The following is an 18,640-nucleotide window of genomic DNA, read 5'->3' as shown; positions in this document are numbered from 1 at the left end:
ATTAACACCGCACTGTGTGGTATTTCCATCATTCAACACAGACATAACCTCAAGACCATAGTAAAATGTAGTACAATCATGAGAAAGCAATGAATTTTGAGTAGGCTGTCTTTGCTTTTAATAGGATTCATTTAATTGATAAGTTTATATAACTGAACTTTTAAGAACGGCTGTGTTTAACACTAGCTCACAAACCTTCCGAGAGGTGTAAGTTGGCTAGTCGATGCCAGCCATCTCCCAGCTCACTGGAACGGAATTTTTGTGTGGAACAGCAAAAGACATCAGTGCTTCCTGGAATTCACTTCTGAAAGCACCGTTCTGCTCAACAGAGGAGCTCAACATATAGACGCGATATTATCTCCACTTTACAATGAGGTTACCATGACTCAGAGAGCTTAAGTGACTAGTAAGGGGCAGCATATCCCTGGCCTTCCACTGGCAACACTCTTTCCCTCGAAAATCTTTTTGTAAGCGCCTACGACGTTCCGAGTGCTGTTCTGGGCGTAGGAGGGCAGCAGGCTGGACAAGACCCGCGGGTGTAGTGTTTGCAGGGACCTGGCTGAGAACACGCACTAAAGACCAGTTGGAGACACTTGTGAAAGCTGCAGGTTCCACACTTAGGCTCCCTGGACAGCACCACACACGTGTACACGCACAGGCACAACCATGCAGGTGCGCGTGTACACACCGACGTACCTACGTGCATCGACGCGTGCGCATAGCCACCCCGCCCATCCTCCGCTCATGGCAACTCTTTTTTTCCTAGATCAAATCGAGTGTTAACCGCAAGAATGCCAAGTATGTGCTCAAAGGAGAGTCTGTGGGCAAGGTCTTCCGGGTCAGGGAGGACACAGGGGACGTGTATGCCTTCGAGAGGCTGGACAGGGAGAAGATCCCTGAGTACCACCTCACTGCCCTGGTGGTAGACAAGAACACCAACAAGAACCTCGAGTCTCCTTCCAGCTTCACCATCAAAGTTCACGACGTGAATGACAACTGGCCTGTATTCACGCACCGGCTATTCAACGCGTCTGTGCCGGAGATGTCCGCTGTGGGTATGTGCCCTGTTTTTACTGTCCCCTCCTCTCCCGCTCATCCGCGGCCTGAAGGCACTTCTCCCATCCGCAACTTCACTGCCTGGAGTCAGGATTTAGTGAGTTCAGTGAAGCTGCTATTTTATGTGGCTTGAAAGAAACACTGGCCTGGCCCCTAGTCATGGACTGAGCCCTGATCCTGATCATGGACTGAGTCCTGATCCTGATCATGGACTGAGTCCAGATCATGGACTGAGTCCTGATCCTGATCATGACTGAGCCTTGACCATCAGAGACACATGTTTCACTACTCTTCGGAGAAAAGCCCACCCACTGCTCTGGCTCAGGACTAGCACTCTAAAAGCACAGACTTCACCCAGGAAGAATACCAACTTGGCCACCACAGTAAGAAGTCACCTCTAGGAGCCACACAGGAGTGGGGGGGGGACTGCAGCCCTCACCCCAAGTGCAGCACCAGCCTGTACCCCAGGCCTCTCCAAGTTACTACGTCCTCAATTCTACTCTCAGCCTCTAGTAGGTACCAGAAAAGGGCTCCCTTCCCCACTGCTTGGTCCAAGGTTCCCAGCCAAGAACCTGGGAGATCTTAACAGATCTTCTGGTAAAGTACGGGGATCTTGGAGTTCAAGAGAAACAGAGACATGGCACTCACCCCTGAGGGACACCCTCCCATTCCTTTGTTCTCCACCGCCACTCTCCTCTACTTCTCCTCATGAACCCACCTGTCTGTCCCCTCCCTCATTTCTCCCATGACTAAAATCCACCTGCTCTCTGCCTCCTTCAAAGACGACCAAGCTGGACCTCCAGCACTATCAAGCACTCAGTGCCCATGCAGGCTCCTAAGAACACAAAGCAGCCTTTTCTCCCAGCCAGGACTCTGGGGGAGGTGGGTTCAGGGAACAGCCTGGGCCACTAACTGTCTTCATCTGGGAACAGGGGGGCGAGGGGCTAGCAGTCCCAAGGCAATAACCCCTGGATGCTCTTTCCTCAGGGACCTCTGTCATCCGTGTGACAGCCGTTGACGCAGATGACCCCACTGTGGCAGACCATGCCTCTGTCATGTACCAAATCCTGAAGGGAGAAGAACATTTTGCTATCGATGGTTCTGGTCTGTGTTACTAACCCTCCGGGGCGGGCACTGGCTTGGGGCGGGGTAGGGGTGGATACTCCGGGTGCAGCCGCTGAGGGATCTAGTCACAGAGGTGTCACCTACCACCCAAGCACACTATCCTACGGAAACGGTTGCTTATACCCATTTAGACAAGGTGGCTGGTGAGGGCAGAAGGAAGCAGACCACTGCCCAAACACGGACTCCTGGCCAGGAAGCAAACCCAGGACCCAGACATGACACAAGAAGCAGAGAGAATGCTAGTTAGCAGCTCTGTGTGTAGGGAAGGACCAATCCAGTTTCCCAACCCAGTCCTGCTACTGCAGCTCACACCCTCTAAGGAAACCTCGGCAAGTCAACTAACCTCCATGAGCCTTAGTTCCCTCATCCTGAAGACAGGAAATGTATATCCATTTTGCACAGCAGCTGTGAAGTTTGAATGAAATAAAGTATAGAGAACACATGGCCCATAGTAAGTATCCACTCAGGGTAACTTAAAAACCGTGAGGACTGAATTTGGGGGGCAAGACTTAAGTCCAGGTGGTCAGGCCGGGGCACACTATCTTTCGGAAGGACGGCCAGTACAACACAGCACAGAGAACACCACAACCGATGATCACGGCAGGCCCCACTAGTCCATCACGGCACTCCTCCCCCTCGAAGCCCAGCCGTGCCCTCACACTTTCTCAACACCACGGTCCACATAGCTCGGACTCCTTGGGCAGCTTTGGTCCAGCAGTGCCGGGTGTGAAGGGTTGGGGTGGGGGGTCAGCCAGTGGTTCGCAGCCCTGGCTGCACAGTGGAATCACCTGGGAGATTTTAAGTCAGGGGTGCTCTCCGGAGAGGGCCCACGCACCAGTAGTTTCTAAAAACCTTCCAAGTAACATGGCTCCTGCTGGGACACTTTTTGCAGGACTCATTTTCACAACAACCAAAACCCTGGACCGAGAGATGCAGGCCAAGTACGAGATCGTGGTCGAAGCGCGAGATGCCCAGGGCCTCCGTGGGGAGTCAGGCACAGCTACGGTACTGGTCACTCTGCAGGACATCAATGACAATTTCCCCATCTTCACCCAGGGTGAGCTCTTCCCCCAGGGACCCTAGGGAGGATGAGGGCTGGGAGAATCCAGACTCAGTGACCACGGTGTCTTGTGGAGAAGCCCAGAGTCCATCTACCTCTCCCTTGACCCCAGGGCATGCCCAAGCCCAGTCAAGTGACTTTGGTGCTGGGAGAGGCTCTGCTCTGTACCCCTGTGCACATTCCCAAGGCTATCCAAATGCCATCTGCCACAGTGCCCTCACAGGCCCCAGGGAAATCACACTCTCTGCTGTGCCCCCCCAAGCCGTGCGCTGAGCCCCACTACGAGAGTGAAACTGTTTCACCCAGTTTCTATGGGCTTAGAAAAGTCCAGGCCCTAGCTAGAGAATCCCTGGGAGCTGGTGAACAGGGGTACAGCAAAGTTCCATATCCAGAGCTGAGGCTGAGCCCTGAGCCCACCCACAGACTGATTCTCTCCCCCCCAAAAAGAGCCTGACAAGAGCTTTTCCAATGTCCTGGTTAGGGCTGGGGAGGAAAGTCAGACGGTTCATCACTTATACCCTGCAATGCTGAGGTGTAATTCAGGGGCTCAGCCATCCCAAGGATAGCCTGAAGTGGCCTCAGTGTACACGAGAAATGCTTGCTAACGATATGACTTGTCTCTCTTGTCAAATGACAGGCCCTGGGGCACCTGGGTGGCTCAGTGGGTTAGAGCCTCTGCCTTTGGCTCAGGTCATGATCTCAGGGTCCTGGGATCGAACCTTGTGTCGGGCTCTCTGCTCAGCAGGAAGCATGCTTCCCACTCTCTCTCTGCCTGCCTCTCTGCCTACTTGTGATCTCTCTGTCAAATAAATAAAATCTTTTTTAAAAATTAAAAAAAAAATGACACGCCCCTAGTAGAGTACCTAGCATACAGTAGGTGCTCAATTACTATTTGTTAAATTGCTGGACAGATAGAACTGAACCTCTCTGCCCTGGGACCCCAAATTCCAGAGGTGCTATTTTTAGCACAAATTATTTTATATGTAAAATAATAATTACTATTATTATTATTTTATCGTGTACAATTCTTGTATAAAATGTATTAGGAGAGTATAAGGGACATTTACCTTGTCTATCTCATTAACTCAATGCCCTTGGGGGCGCCCTATTCACATCAGCCAAGTACACATTTGCCGTGCCTGAAGACATCCGCGTAGGCAGCTCCTTGGGCTCTCTGTTCGTTGAGGACCCAGACGAGCCCCAGAACCGGATGACCAAGTACAGCATCGTACAGGGTGAATACAGGGACACCTTCACCATTGAGACGGACCCCAACCACAACGAGGGCATCATCAAACCCATGAAGGTTTGTGTGCATGCAGCTGTGACATCAGATGTGGGGTTTGGGGCTCCCTGCATTCCCAGGACTCACCCAGGGGCTGCTCCAAGTTTGGAGGCCATCAAAGATGTACATTCTGGGTCAGCTCAGAACTGGCCATGTGCTCTTAGAGCTCATGACCCTAGAGCTGGGAAAGGGGAGCCAAGACAGAAGCCCTTAGGCCGGGTTACCCCAGCAGCAGACCTTAAGGCAAGGATTTGGGATGTAAATAATTTACTTGAGAAGTGACGCCAGGAAGGCCTAGGGGCAGGGCCACATAAAAGGAAGAACACAGGTTCTTTAACTATCAGGTTGTCACTGCGGGCAAGGGGGACACAGTCCCACTGGGGACATCTGCCGAACAGTGTGGAAGAAGCCTCAGAGCTGCAGGAGCTGGGCTTGGGGGGAGCTGCAGGGTCAGCTGAGGGCTCCAGGGGGTGTCCACTCTTGCACTTTCTGGCCTGCCCTGACTCCCGCCCAGCCCTAGTAGTGTTACGGTCACTTGCAGCAGAGAGTGCGGGAGGATGCGGGTGGTCACTGGCAGTGGCTACTGCAGACAGACAGAGCAGTCAGAGCAACTGAATCTGGAAGAGGAAGCAAGGGACACAAAATGCCTCTAGAATACCCATGCCAAGTACTGGGCTACCTGGGCCAGGGACGACCCAACTCAAATGGGACATTCCAGAACCCCTGAGAGCCTGAGTAAGGCCATTCCCCCAGGAGCACTCTCCTGAGGCTGTCCCTGGTCCAGCCCTGCACTGGGACCTGGAGGCCCCCAGGGGGGTCACACAGCCTCCCCAGCACCGAAGCTCTCGCAGCGAGTGGGGAGATGCACAGAGACAAACAGGGCAGCCTTGAGTAAGTGCTCCAGCTACCCAAGTGGGGAGCAGCTGCCTGTGTCGGGGGGCAGGATGGGATCTGAGAAGATGTGATGACCTTCAGATCTGCCTTCTTGGGAGGTGAGTAGGAGTGTGCTAAGCGGGCAAAGGCAGGAGAAGCATCTTGAGCAAAGACATAAGGAAAGGGCCCATGCTTAAGGAGCTGTGGACTGAACTACCAGCTATGATCCCTAGAGAGGACTGTGGCTCACCCACTGTGTGTCCTCAATACTCAGCACAGGGCCAGTCACAGAGTAAGGTTGGGGGGCAGCCGAAGACAGTCAGCCAGCCCCTGACATTCTCTTGACGACCCTAGAAATATCTCTTGTCCAGGCCACAAGCTATAAATGGGTAAAATGTAAAATGGCTGTAAAATGGGTGTCATCCTAGGGCAAACGTGCAGGGTTGCTGTGATGATCACATCACACGGGCTTGGCTCAGAGCAGGTACTCGCCATATTCATCCCTTCTGTAGCCTCTGAACTACGAGGACATTCAGCAGTACGTCTTCACCATCGAGGCAACAGACCCCACCATCAACCTCCACTACCTGAGCAGCATCTCCGTCCGAAAAACCGCCCGCGTCATCATCAACGTCACAGATGTGGACGAGCCCCCCGCCTTCAAGCAGCCCTTCTACCACTTCCAGCTGCGGGAGAACCAGAAGAAACCTCTGATCGGCTCTGTGCTGGCCATAGACCCTGACGCAGCTCGGCGGAGCATTGGGTAAGGGCGTAGAGGGCGTAAGGGTGACGATGACCATGACGACCCCTGCATGAGGTCCTCCACACCGGCTGCACTGACACCATGACCCAAATGCGGCAAAGGGCTTCTCCTGGCACATACACGGGACGTGGCAGAGGCAGGACTAGAGCTCGGGTGGGATCCTGTACTGCCCAGGCAACCCCAGCCAGCGTGGCCCTGGCCCTAAGAGCTCCCCATAGCTGCTCCAGCGGCAATGGTCTCCACGGGTCCATCTAGGGAGAGCTGATGGCCAAGAGAGAAAGCAACTGAGGATACACGGGAAAGCCCTTCACTAAGCATGTTTTATAAGCTGGCCTTCCCAAAACCGCAAAAGAAAAAGGTGTTCATTTCACAGTGAAACTACACAAAGAACTACAAAGAAAAACATCAGTAACCCCCACTCCCAGGCAACTCATGTTCACAATTTGAGGCGGTCCTGTCCTGCCTTTTCTTCATGACCACACAAACACGGATGTACATTTATGGTGGATTTGATGTCTGTCTGTCTGTCTGTCTGTCTGTCTCTGTTTGGGGGTTTTAAATGCTTTCACAGTTTTGTGGATCACACCACGCCCACTTCTTCACCACCTGTTCTATCTCCAGTAAACTCCTCGTCTCTGCCCTCAGGGATGAAAAATATAGTTCCACCTCATACATTAGAGCCATCTAACGGTTGATTCTAACCCAATCTCATTTTATTGCAGAGGAATTGTGCACCATTTATTAAATAAGTCCTCATTTTCCCGCCTTTGTTATATACTATACTGAATCTATTTCTGAATCCTCTGTTCTGTCCACTGTTGTGTGGCAAAGCCATTCTGTTCCATTGCAGGGGCTTTATACTAGAACTTTGTAGGTACAAGCCAAGTCCCTCCCCCACTGTTTTTTTACTTTCTATAGCTTTTACGCATTCTCAAACATTCACCCCTTCATACGAGCTATAAAATTCTTCTGTTTTCTTTTTTTAACATTAGAATTCTAATGAAAATGAGAATTATGTTATACCAGTTCAGGGAGAACTGATATTTCTAGGGTATCATGTTTTCTTATTAAAGTCAAAAAACGTGTCCCCAAAAATGGAGAGCTGGGCCACATCACAGGAGCTCTGGGACTATTACAGTTCTCATGACCACTCTATTGTAAACAGACTGTAACAATAATTTTTATTTCTTTACTGATCCGAGAATTTATTTTAGAAACTCATGTTTTTACTTTCCTTTACCAGTGGTAGGGTATTTTTTGTTTTTGCTTTAACCTGTTCTGGGATATAATACAACTGCGTTTGCATTCATTTTTTCCAGAATCCCTAAGATTTTGCATTATATATTTTAATTTTTCTATTCACAAGGGTTGACAACTATTTTACCTTCATTATGACTTGTAACTTTTATCCCTATGAAATTATATTTGCTCTGTTAAACATTTTGCCTTAAGCTCAATACTGCCTGATGTTAAGTCTGCTGGTCCTGTTTTCATATTATTTGTCTTTGCATGATAGAAGTTTTCCAATCTTGGGGCGCCTGGGTGGCTCAGTGGGTTGAAGCCTCTGCCTTCAGCTCAGGTCATGATTTCAGGATCCTGGGATTGAGCCCCACATCTGGCTCTCTGCTCAGCGGGGAGCCTGCTTCCACCTCTTTCTCTGCCTGCCTCTCTGCCTACTTGTGATCTCTGTCTGTTAAATAAATAAATAAATCTTTTTTAAAAAAAAAGAAGTTTTCCAATCTTTACTTTGAACTTTCTTAACTTCTGCTTTTCACCTGGCATTAAGTTGTCTCTCAAAGAAAAGAAGGCAGTTGGTTTTGCTTTTTAATCTAAACTGAGATGCTTTGGGTCTAACCTATTCACATTTATCATCATAAATGATACATTTGATCTTGCTTTTTTTTATCTTGTTATACATTTCTCATTTCTCAAACTTAATGATTTTTTTTCTTTTCCCCCATGTTTGCCATAGAGTCTATCTTTTTTCCATTTTTTTTCTCCTGGATGTTTGAAAGGAATACCTTGATTTTTACTTCTACTAATGAGACTTACTTCTACCTGTAAAATTAAAAATGTTTTCTTGGACATTTTCTACTTTAAAATAACATACACACACACAAACACAATTGCTTTCCTATGTATGATAAGGAAATAACTCATTTTACATTAATGCCTCCCAAGGAAGGCTTTTTCTTTATATCTCTACATTTCTTAGTTGGATGAAGTTAAGTTTTCATAAAAATCAGAACCCATCTCTATCGGTGACATACTTCCTGAGTTCTGGTATGTTTACAAATACCTTAGTTCCTTTGCCTTCTTATGTTAGTAACACCACATGTGCTCCTATAACCCTCAGAGCAGAGGCACTTCACTTCAAAAATACTATCAATGTTTCTAGCATTTAATATTGTGGGGACATCTGGGGTGAATCTAATTTTCTTCACAAGAACATATTTTTCTATCTGGACTCTGTTCATTGCCTCACACAACCTTGAAATTCAAAAGTGTCATCAGGATATATGTAAACGTTGATCTCTTTTGAAAATTACACCTTATATTAATGATCTCTCTTAATCTGTACAGTTGAGCCTTTCTTAAGAAAGTTTTCTTTTAGTGTATCTTTTGTTATTTCTTCTGTTCTATTGGTTCTGGGATTTTCCTCATTAGCAGCAAATATGTATGATATTTATTACATGTTCTATATCTCTTACATATTCATGTCTCATTTCTTTACACCTTTTTCTTGAGTTTTGGAAGAACTTCTCAAATTTTTACTTCATAAATTTATTTTCTATTATTTCCTATCTATTCCAGCTCCTTTTTTATTTCTTCCTGGCTCCCTTCTAGCTATCTTTTCTTTTCTTTCTTTCTTTCTTTCTTTCTTTTTTTTACTTTTTTCTTTTTTTTACTATGTTCAATTAGCCAACATATAATACATTATTAGTTTTTGATATAGTGTTCAATGATTCATTAGTTACATATATTACCTACTGCTATTTTCCATCAATCACAAAAACCAAACCCAGCTCTGGCGCACTGGATTACAGAGCCTCCTGCCTCAGCTTTCAAAGTGCTCTGACAGAGTCTCAAGGCCCCACCTTCAGCTCAGCCAGAGTAGCCCTGCTAAAATCAAAGGGATTATCCCCCAACTCTGAATCCCTCTGGGAGGCAGAACACAATGAGTGGGGAGAGGAGGATGGAGGGGCTGCAAAGGATAGATGCGGAAGAGCCTCATCAGTCATGCTAAGAAATTTGCACTCAGCAAAGAACAATGGAAAACCCTGATTTCTCTCCTCTGGCAGATATTCCATCCGCAAGACCAGTGACAAGGGCCAGTTCTTCCGAATAACCAAGCAAGGGAACATTTACAATGAGAAAGAACTGGACAGAGAAATCTACCCCTGGTATAACCTGACAGTGGAGGCCAAGGAACTGGACTCTAGTGGTGAGTAGCCCCATATGCCAGGAGCCCTGGGCTTTTCTTCTTCTCATTCTTCTAACTTTTCCTAATTCCTTCAAAATAGGCACAATGTGTCATCTCAATCTCTAGAGGTATTATAAGCGCCCGCTGAAGCCCTACTTGGCTGCAATACTATAGAGCCTCCATCCCTACACTGGGCATGGGCCAGCAGCATTCACGTCACCTGAGACTTTGTGGAGAGGGTAGAATCTTGGGTCACTCCCAGACCGAATCGGAATCTCATGCACATTCCAGTTTAAGAAGCACCATCATAAAACAGCCTGCTAGACATTTCTGTGATAAGAATCACCTAAGGCACCTTTTAAACATAAAGCCTTCCCTGGAGGTTCTGGCCCAGTGTTCCAGAAATGGGGACAAGGAGTGGGCATCACTCAAGTACTATGTGGTTCTCATTATCATGGATATTTGGAAAAGACTGTTTGCTGGGAAGGGAGGTGATGATTTATATGATGGTCAGTGGGTTGAATTCAAAATCTGAAGCACTTTCCAGCTTCAAGATCATTAGGTTCTCCAGCTTAGTATAACTTTTGCCAGAGGGAAAGGCAAGTATTGGACTTTTGCATCCTTACAAAACTTGACATGAGAAAAATCGCAGCTGCCATCCAGGAGACAGATTAATATTCCTCCCTTACCCAGGAGGCCACCAGGGCCCAGGGTGGGTGGATGACTTGACCAAGGCCCTACTGGTGCTACCCTAGAGGGGCCCTGCCTCCTGCTGAGTCTCTGAGACTTATCAACCCCCTCGCATGGCAGCCAAGCCCTGACTGTGATGCACTCCCGTGTGGTTTCCAAATCGTCTTTGCCACTTTCTTGCTCGTCTAATCTCATTCACACAATTTTTAAACTTTAAAAGTAATAGTTTGTTGTTCATTTTAAAATATGAGAGAAAATATGGAAAAAGAGAAGAAAATCATCCCCTCATAATCCCACCACACAGATAATTACTGTTAACAACAGTGTACTTTTTCTGGTCTTTTTTCCTATACATATTTTTATATAACTGAGATCATAATATTTATATAAAAATCATACCCTGCATTTTTACTTAACCTTATTCCAGAACCATTTTCTCATGGTGCTAAAATATCTTTTCTTTATTACATTTTTAAAATGTGATTTCCTCTGGCATTGTAAATGGCCACACATTCCATTCTTTTAAAGTGGTTTAATTTGTTAACCCCATCTCACTTAGGTTGTTTACCTTTTAATTATTTTGTGATTAATGAATTTTATTGATAATTACTTAAACTATTGGATCAATTTGATAATTTGTCAAATTAATTAAAACCTTCTTTAACTGGCTTGCTTTGTTTACTTTTTTTATTCTTACAAGTAACTGTTTAGTAAACATCCCTCTACATGAATCTTGATGTCCACCCCCTTCCTCTTTCACCCTTTTCATCCAGAATGTCATTCCCCAGACTCTCTTCCAGAGGCCCCTCTTTGTGTAAAAAGGGCACCCCTCCAGGATTCCCCACCCACATACCTTCTATCTTTGCAGTTGGCTTCATGAGCTCTTTCCTCCCTGTAGGGTACTCCACAGGCAAAGAATCCATTGTGCAAGTCCACATTGAAATTTTGGATGAGAACGACAACTCTCCAGAGTTCGCCCAGCCCTACGAGCCCAGAGTGTGTGAGAATGCTCCCCAGGGCAAGGTGAGTCTGGCTCAGGTGGGAGGGCAGCGCATACCCCATGAGGACAGGCTGAGGGGCAGCACCTTCTTCCACCCACGGCCAGCCGGCATTTCACTGAGCTTAATGTAAAAGGCACAACAGCCTTGAGGAAAGGTGTCATGATTCCCACAGCCCCACTTTACAGACAGAGAAACTGAGGCTCACAGGGGCTGTGTGGAAAATAGACTGAAGAGGAGGGTGGTCCAAAGAGTGGCTTTGTGGAGACCATTTAGCTTAATGTTACAGGCGAGATGCAGCCATGATCAGGTCTAAACCCACAGTCACCACCACTAAACTCCTGACCACCCTAACACCACCACTGACTACCCCCCATTTTCCATACTCCAGCTGGTCGTGCAAATCTCGGCAATAGACAAGGACATTACACCACGAGACGTGAAGTTCAAATTCTCCCTGAGCACCGAGGACAGCAACTTCACCCTCATAGATAATCACGGTAGGCATCAAGGTAGTCAGCCTTGGCTACTGGCTGGGGCAGAGGCAGGTTGATTCCAGTCTGGAAGCACCAGTGCCAAAGACCAAGCCAAAAATCGGCAGTGGGGAGGGGGCAGTTACGGGATATTTTGCACAACTCCTTACTGGTCTGTGCTACAGTCAGAGCTACCCAGGCCTAATTGCCAAGTCCATACTCCCCAGAAGACGTTCAGGTCAGCAAGGAACATAGGACAGATACAGAGTGCAGACACTTGCTCGATTCACTAACGACCCAACAGATTCCTTCCCACAGTGGATCTCTATGCTCAGCACAAATGCAAATTCTCTATGAGCTCTGAGGTCACTACCAAAGAATCTAAATTAGAAATGTGAAATCCCAAATGCCAAGAATACAGTGAACTTTGTCTTGATTCAGCCACAATGACTACTTACCACCAGGTGGCCCCAGGACAGCATCTGGTCCACACCTCGCAGCCCAGGGTCTGTGATGCCAGTAGTGGCTGAGGAGAGCTTCTGATGAGGATGTGCTTACAGAAGCAATGATGCTGAGGTGGCTGAGTTCCGAAAAGTAGACAGGCTACCATGGCTTCAGCTGCTTCCTGAGAAAAACAGAGAAAAATCCCTCCTGGGTCTCAAGAGAGTCATCCTTCCCCCAGCACGAGGTAGAGCTAGCTGCCTATCTCTGGTGGGCCAAACTGTGGTGCATGAGGATCCCAGTGCTGAAAAGCCATTGTCACCTGTGAGGAGAGTCAGGGCCCTGAGAGTGTGAGGCGAACCCAGGGGATAAGCCACAGACCCATCCTTAAGGAGCCTTCTGTGGAACTGGAAAGGTGGCCATGATGTGCCGGCAGTCAATGACAGACCATTCAAATGCTCAGCTGTCTTTTCGCAGTGAACTATGTGGCAAAATACCTGTCACCCCATGCCCCACGTTCACCTCAGTCCCACCTCAGAGGGGGTCTGCACTGGGACAGAATGCTTACGAGCCACCTCAGAGGCACCCCTTGTACAACCAGGAGGCAAGCCTGTGGGTGCCACATTCACTTACAACCTGAATGTTCTATTATGAAAGTAAATGAGTATAGTGAGAAAACTCTCATTTCTCTCATAAAATATCAATGGCCAGATAGCTATTATTTTTTATTATAATAGACATGGTTGCTTAATAACAAAATGTAATTAGCTTTCATTTGAAATGTAAATGATGGGCTCCTGTGCTTTTGGCCAGCTTCCCGAATGAGCTGATCCTGCAGGGCTAGATAAATCCTGGAGCAGGGATCCCTCAACCCTCTGACCACAGGCACTGTAACTCCCCAGGAGCCTGCAAACGTAGACACTATCTGGCCTCTGCCCAGAGCCAGTAAATCTGAAATGGGGGGGGAGGGCGCGGGTGAGGAGAGGAAAGGGATCTGGAGGGGAAGGGAGAGTAGGGTTCTGAAAATCAGCATGTTTAAATAGCTCTACAGGGGATTCTTCTGTATGTGGAACCACTCATTGAAGCTGGGAGAAAGAGCCAAAATTTAGGCCAAAGCACATTCCCAGTTCCAACCTGCCCAGGAAATCCTCAGTTACACATTTCCTCACTCCCTCAGTGCCTCAGGGAACATGTGCATTGTTTTCACTTTCTGGTGGACTTTTAGGAATAGCAGAAACTGCCATCAAAGTTAGCCCAGTGCTAAAAAACATTTAAACACTTTCTTTTCCCCCATCATCAAAGCTTGAAATAATGCATTAATTGAGCCAAAAGAGAAACACCTGTTATTACAATGGGGTTAAGGAAGAGGAGGTGGGAGCCAGACGTACGGGTTGCTCACAGAAACAGAAAGTGAGGATTTTATGTTTTGGCCAAACCATTCTTAGGGGCTAGGTCGAAACAGCTGCCCCAAATGTCCCCTCTCTGGAGAAACAGACCCATACTCAAATGGCTGAAACATGAGGCAGGGATGCGAAGAACAGAGAAGCCCCCCAGACTGCATCCGGACTGGTATGGTCATGGAGGCCTCCCTGGAGGAGGCAGGCCACACGTGAGTGTGAATGAGCAAACAGGCACTCTGGAGAATTGAGCCTGACTCTGCAGCCCTGGTGTTTCCAGATAACACGGCCAACATCACAGTCAAGTATGGACAGTTTGACCGGGAGCGTGCCAAGGTCCACCACCTGCCTGTGCTCATCTCAGACAACGGGAGGCCAAGCCTTACAGGCACCAACACGCTGGTCGTGACCATTTGCAAGTGCAATGAGCACGGCGAGTTCACCTACTGTGAGGAGATGGCAGGCCAGGCCGGCGTCAGCATCCAGGCGCTGGTAGCCATCTTCCTCTGCATCCTCACCATCACAGGTCAGTGCCCAGGAGAATGGGGAAGGGACCGGTGGGGAAGGGGAGCTGGGATTCAGAGGAGGAGGAAGAGACCAGGGATCCAAGAACCAACCCTGCCTCCTGCCCATATCCTACCCTGGGTCTCAGGGTTCCATAGTAGAACACAGGGATAGAAGCTCTGCCCCGCTGGGATGCCTAAGGGTGGGGGTAGATGTGGGGAAAGGGAGAGTTCAAGGCCCTTCCCCGACTTTAAAATACTCAACATTTATGACATTCCTTCATTCAGTTTATAGATTTTGAGCACTTAACTACATTCCAGACACCATTCTAGGCATTTATTGACATGAAACCCATTCTGAAAAAAAATACGTATATATATTTCTTTTGGGGGAACAAGAAAAAGGAAAGTTTTTAAAATTCTAGCTTACCTCACCTCCAGTGGCTTGCTTTCCTTTTCTGAATCCCTCCAACCTTGATTTCTTTTTTCTTTTTTTTTTTTTTCTTTTTTTGGGAGGGCCTCAAAAATTTTAGGAGTATTTTAGTCCTTGCCTTGTTTTGAGTTACCCAGGGAGCAGACCCTGGGACAAGGATTGGGGTACCAGTGATTTACGTTAGAAGTGCTCCCAGAAAGCTCTAGAAGGAAGAGGGGAGTGAAACGGGGAAGGGAGGCAGCTGACGAGGGGAGAGTTGTCAATACAAGTTGTCAGTGTGGGCCAGGGGAGCCTTCTGCCTCCTGGGACAGGGAAGCAGTGGGGCACTCACAGCAGATGTTTATCCAAACATGAGCTCCCCTCAGCTGACCTGTGAGGGCTTCTCCCAGGGCAATAAATTCTCCTGCACTTCACCAGCCCTGAAATGGAGCAGGGACCCGCCCTCAGAGGAAGGTTAAAGATTGCCCTGGGGACTGAAATGACCAGCCCTGAGGGATACTATGGGAGCACCTGCATTATCTGCTCCAGGCTTTTTCCTGCCAGTGGCTCCCCCCTGAGACACCCCCCGGGTGTGCCACCATCCTGGCGTTTCCCTGGTGGAGAGTCCAGACTCAGACCCCCTTTTTAATAATAATTAGTGATAACAATGACAATGACATCACCACCACAATTACACTTAACCTCCCAACTACCTTACCCAATATAAACGAAGCACTGAAGTCATCCTGGGTCTGTCCCACGGAGGTGGGGGGAGGGCGGCTGGCCTTGACCCACGGAGGGTGGAGGAGGGGGCACGCGCGTACCCACCAGGTGTCTGGACAGAACCAGCCTCTGCGTTGGCCCGTTGGCCCAGGTGCAGCTGCAAGGCTGGGGGGCCCGGGAATCTCCTGGGAGGAGGGGAGGGGAGGGCGCCGGGGAGCCGCCGAGACGGGGCGCACCTGGCCAGGGCCGGGTCTGACTGGCTCTGCCCGGCCGCAGTGATCACCCTCCTCATCTTCCTGCGGCGGCGGCTCCGGAAGCAGGCCCGCGCACACGGCAAGAGCGTGCCCGAGATCCACGAGCAGCTGGTCACCTACGACGAGGAGGGCGGCGGCGAGATGGACACCACCAGCTACGACGTGTCGGTGCTCAACTCCGTGCGGCACGGCGGCGCCAAGCCCCCGCGCCCCGCGCTGGACGCGCGGCCGTCCGTGTACGTGCAGGTGCAGAAGCCGCCGCGCCACGCGCCCGCGGTGCACGGCGGACCCGGGGAGATGGCCGCCATGATCGAGGTCAAGAAGGACGAGGCGGACCATGACGGCGGCGGCCCGCCCTACGACACGCTGCACATCTACGGCTACGAGGGCGCCGAGTCCATCGCCGAGTCCCTCAGCTCCCTGGGCACCGATTCATCCGACTCGGACATCGATTATGACTTCCTCAACGACTGGGGGCCCAGGTTCAAGATGCTGGCCGAGCTGTACCGCTCAGACCCCCAGGAGGAGCTGATGTACTAAGGGGGCCGTGGGCCTCTAGGTCTGGGGACACAAACCACTGCAGTTCGGGCCAGCCGGCCACCAGCCACTGAGCCCGCAAACTGTAGCACGGACACCCCAGTCCAGCAGCCCTTCCTCGTGGGTCCCAGAGACTTCACCACCTTGGGTAGCAAACTCCAGGTCCCTGAAAGGTCCAGGAACATATTTCAGTGACAGCTACGCCCTAAATGCTGGAAGATCCAGACTGGGGTTCTGTCTGGACTCGGATACCCATAACCCTGTTGCCTGGAACCACGGGTCCAACTCAAAGCCTTTCTGTGGCTCCTCAAAGCAGCTTATGTTCAACTGCCAGGGGGGAGATCTTCCCTTGAAATCGTTGAAACCCCTGGTGAGGGTGGTGAGGTCAGGGAGGTCCTGGTGCCTCTCTGCCTGGACGCAAAGGGCTGCACAGCATGGCCTGTGGGGCAAAACTCTTTGCAGCCCAGTCCTGTGGGAGACTAGAACCATCCATCAGCCTACCCTGCTTCAACTTCCTCCACTCTCCCAAGTTCCTCTCCACTCCCAGCCTCTTCCCAGGTCTGTCAAGAAGGAGGAGAGGGCCCCTTGACAGCTATGGAAGGTGGGTCCTAAAGGGACCTCACTGGCCTGCCACGCCCCTAACTGCTGTACTAAGCACTGAAAATTCAACCAAAGTCAGGAAAATGGCTTGTTGAATTCTGAAGCAACTGTGAATCCATCCTGGAGGGACAGTGAAGACCAAGTGTGACAGATCATATGGTGAGGGACACCTCCACACCCACACCCTTTGGAAAGAGCCTGCAATAGCTGTGACCCCATTTTGAGACTCATCGACAACCCCTCCAGTTTTTCCTGGGAAGTGGAGCAGACGTTCCCAGAACAGAAGACCTCTCCCTGTATACGCCTTGCCTAGTCACTCATTCATGCTCTTTCTCTTTTTCTATCTCCTTTTTAATCTCTTGACTTGAAGGCCCTCCAGATCTGACCCTCAACAGTTCTGGCTGAAGTCCAAACCCAAACATGACTGCACTACAAAACTGTGCCATTTGATTTTACACACCTCATTGTTGTCACATCTCAGGAAACCCCTGCAGGGTCCCATCTCTCAGGCACACCCTGCAGAAGGCACCCTGCCCTGCCCTGCCCACGTCCTGTGGTCATCTGTGCATCTCCCACTTTCAGCCAAATATAGACCATTCGATTGCAAACATGTCCTGGGGAAATGGCATCACTCAACAGGAGGGGGCAGGGCAGGAGGGAAATTCCAGCTCACCCTTGGTCATGAACTGAAGTTCCCCTCTGGACAAGGGCCCTAACAATTCAGGAGATTATAGAGAACACTGACTTTTTTTTTTTAAAACCAATATCTAGCTTTTGTACTTTTTTGTTTACTAATAATACTTACATATTTCTAGCTCTCACAAACATATAGAATAAGGGTTTTTGCATAATAAGCGGGTTGCTATGTAGGTTAACAACTTTAATTCAGGTTTTTTAGTTGGATGAACAAATTCCTGTAACCTTCTTTTTCTTATCATTGTAGTACTTACTGTAGTAATAATGATTATATGTAGGCCACACTGGTGCATGGGATGTACTGTATTTTTTTAATACCTAAATAAAGAAAAATCTTGAAATTCTTTCATTTCTAGAGCTGAGAAAGCTCATGTGAAACACATACAAACCACCACCACCACCATCATCATCAAAGGAACCATGAACATGGGATATTTGCAGTTAGGATTTCAGAGACACTCAGTCTGCACTGCAGCCGAGAAAAAACACTGGACACCTAGTCCAGCCCCCTTTCTTCCCAGAGCTCAGTGACTTCTGGGTGTGCTTCCCAGTCCCATTTCCACCCTGCACAATAGGCAGGGCCTCTGGAAGATGGAGTCGATACACCATTTACATTTGGCAAATGAGCCAGGGTGGGTGAGATTCATGAACAGCGAAAGAGGAAATCAACCTCCACTTAGCTGGTTGACAGGGGTGAGCCGCGGGCACGTACTGCGGTGTGTGGCCCCAACATTGGAGTCCTGCCTAGAAAATCTCATGATCAAAATGAGAAGAGGAAACCTCCTTGTCAGACTCAGGTCTGGAGTTGAAAAGGTAAGTGTTATTCCCGTCAACAAGGCTCCTGCTCTTTGACTCTACCAGCAGGGTTTCCTGGGGACTATGGTCTCCAAGGGTCGTATCTGTAAAGCTCTTGGGTCAATTTGTCTTAATTCCAATTTTGTTCTAACTTCCTTTGTGATTTCCTTTTTTATCCACTGGTGATTTAGAACACATTATTTAATTTTCACATATTTGTGAATTTTTCAAATTTCCTGCTGTTACTGATTTCTACTTTCATTCCCTTATGGTGAGAGAACATAATTTTTATGATATCAAGCCTTATAAACTTATTTCAGACTTGTTTTATGCCTTAATGTATGTTTTATCCTGGAGAATATTCTATGTGCCCTTGAGAGGACTGTGTATTCTGATGTTGGTAGTGGAGTGTTTTATAGCTATCCATTAGATATCACGGTTTGTACTGTTGTTCAACTCTTATTCCCTCACAGATATGTTTAGTTTGTCTACGCACTATTAAAAGTGGGGAGCTGAAATCTCCAACTGTTATAGT

General features: G+C 48.6%; 1 protein-coding gene across 2 annotated transcripts in view; it reads left to right on the top strand.

Moving 5' to 3' along the window:
• Positions 1–17,654, top strand: part of CDH5 (cadherin 5) — a 31,354-nt gene extending 13,700 nt beyond the window's left edge. For both annotated transcript variants that reach the window (XM_044256015.1, XM_044256014.1), the window contains exons 3-12: positions 767–1,055; positions 2,044–2,160; positions 3,074–3,238; positions 4,360–4,547; positions 5,912–6,162; positions 9,465–9,607; positions 11,175–11,299; positions 11,666–11,774; positions 13,866–14,111; positions 15,500–17,654. In XM_044256015.1, coding sequence (XP_044111950.1) covers positions 767–1,055; positions 2,044–2,160; positions 3,074–3,238; positions 4,360–4,547; positions 5,912–6,162; positions 9,465–9,607; positions 11,175–11,299; positions 11,666–11,774; positions 13,866–14,111; positions 15,500–16,017 — 2,151 coding nt within the window. In that variant the 3' untranslated portion in view covers positions 16,018–17,654. The remainder of the gene's footprint in view (positions 1–766; positions 1,056–2,043; positions 2,161–3,073; positions 3,239–4,359; positions 4,548–5,911; positions 6,163–9,464; positions 9,608–11,174; positions 11,300–11,665; positions 11,775–13,865; positions 14,112–15,499) is intronic.
• The last annotated feature ends 986 nt before the right edge of the window (positions 17,655–18,640 follow it).

The sequence above is a fragment of the Neovison vison genome, chromosome 7, assembly GCF_020171115.1.
Source record: "Neovison vison isolate M4711 chromosome 7, ASM_NN_V1, whole genome shotgun sequence".
In the NCBI taxonomy this organism is placed as follows: Eukaryota; Metazoa; Chordata; class Mammalia; order Carnivora; family Mustelidae; genus Neogale; species Neogale vison.
Note: the sequence above shows the minus strand (reverse complement) of the source record. Positions and strands in the feature narration are given on the sequence as shown.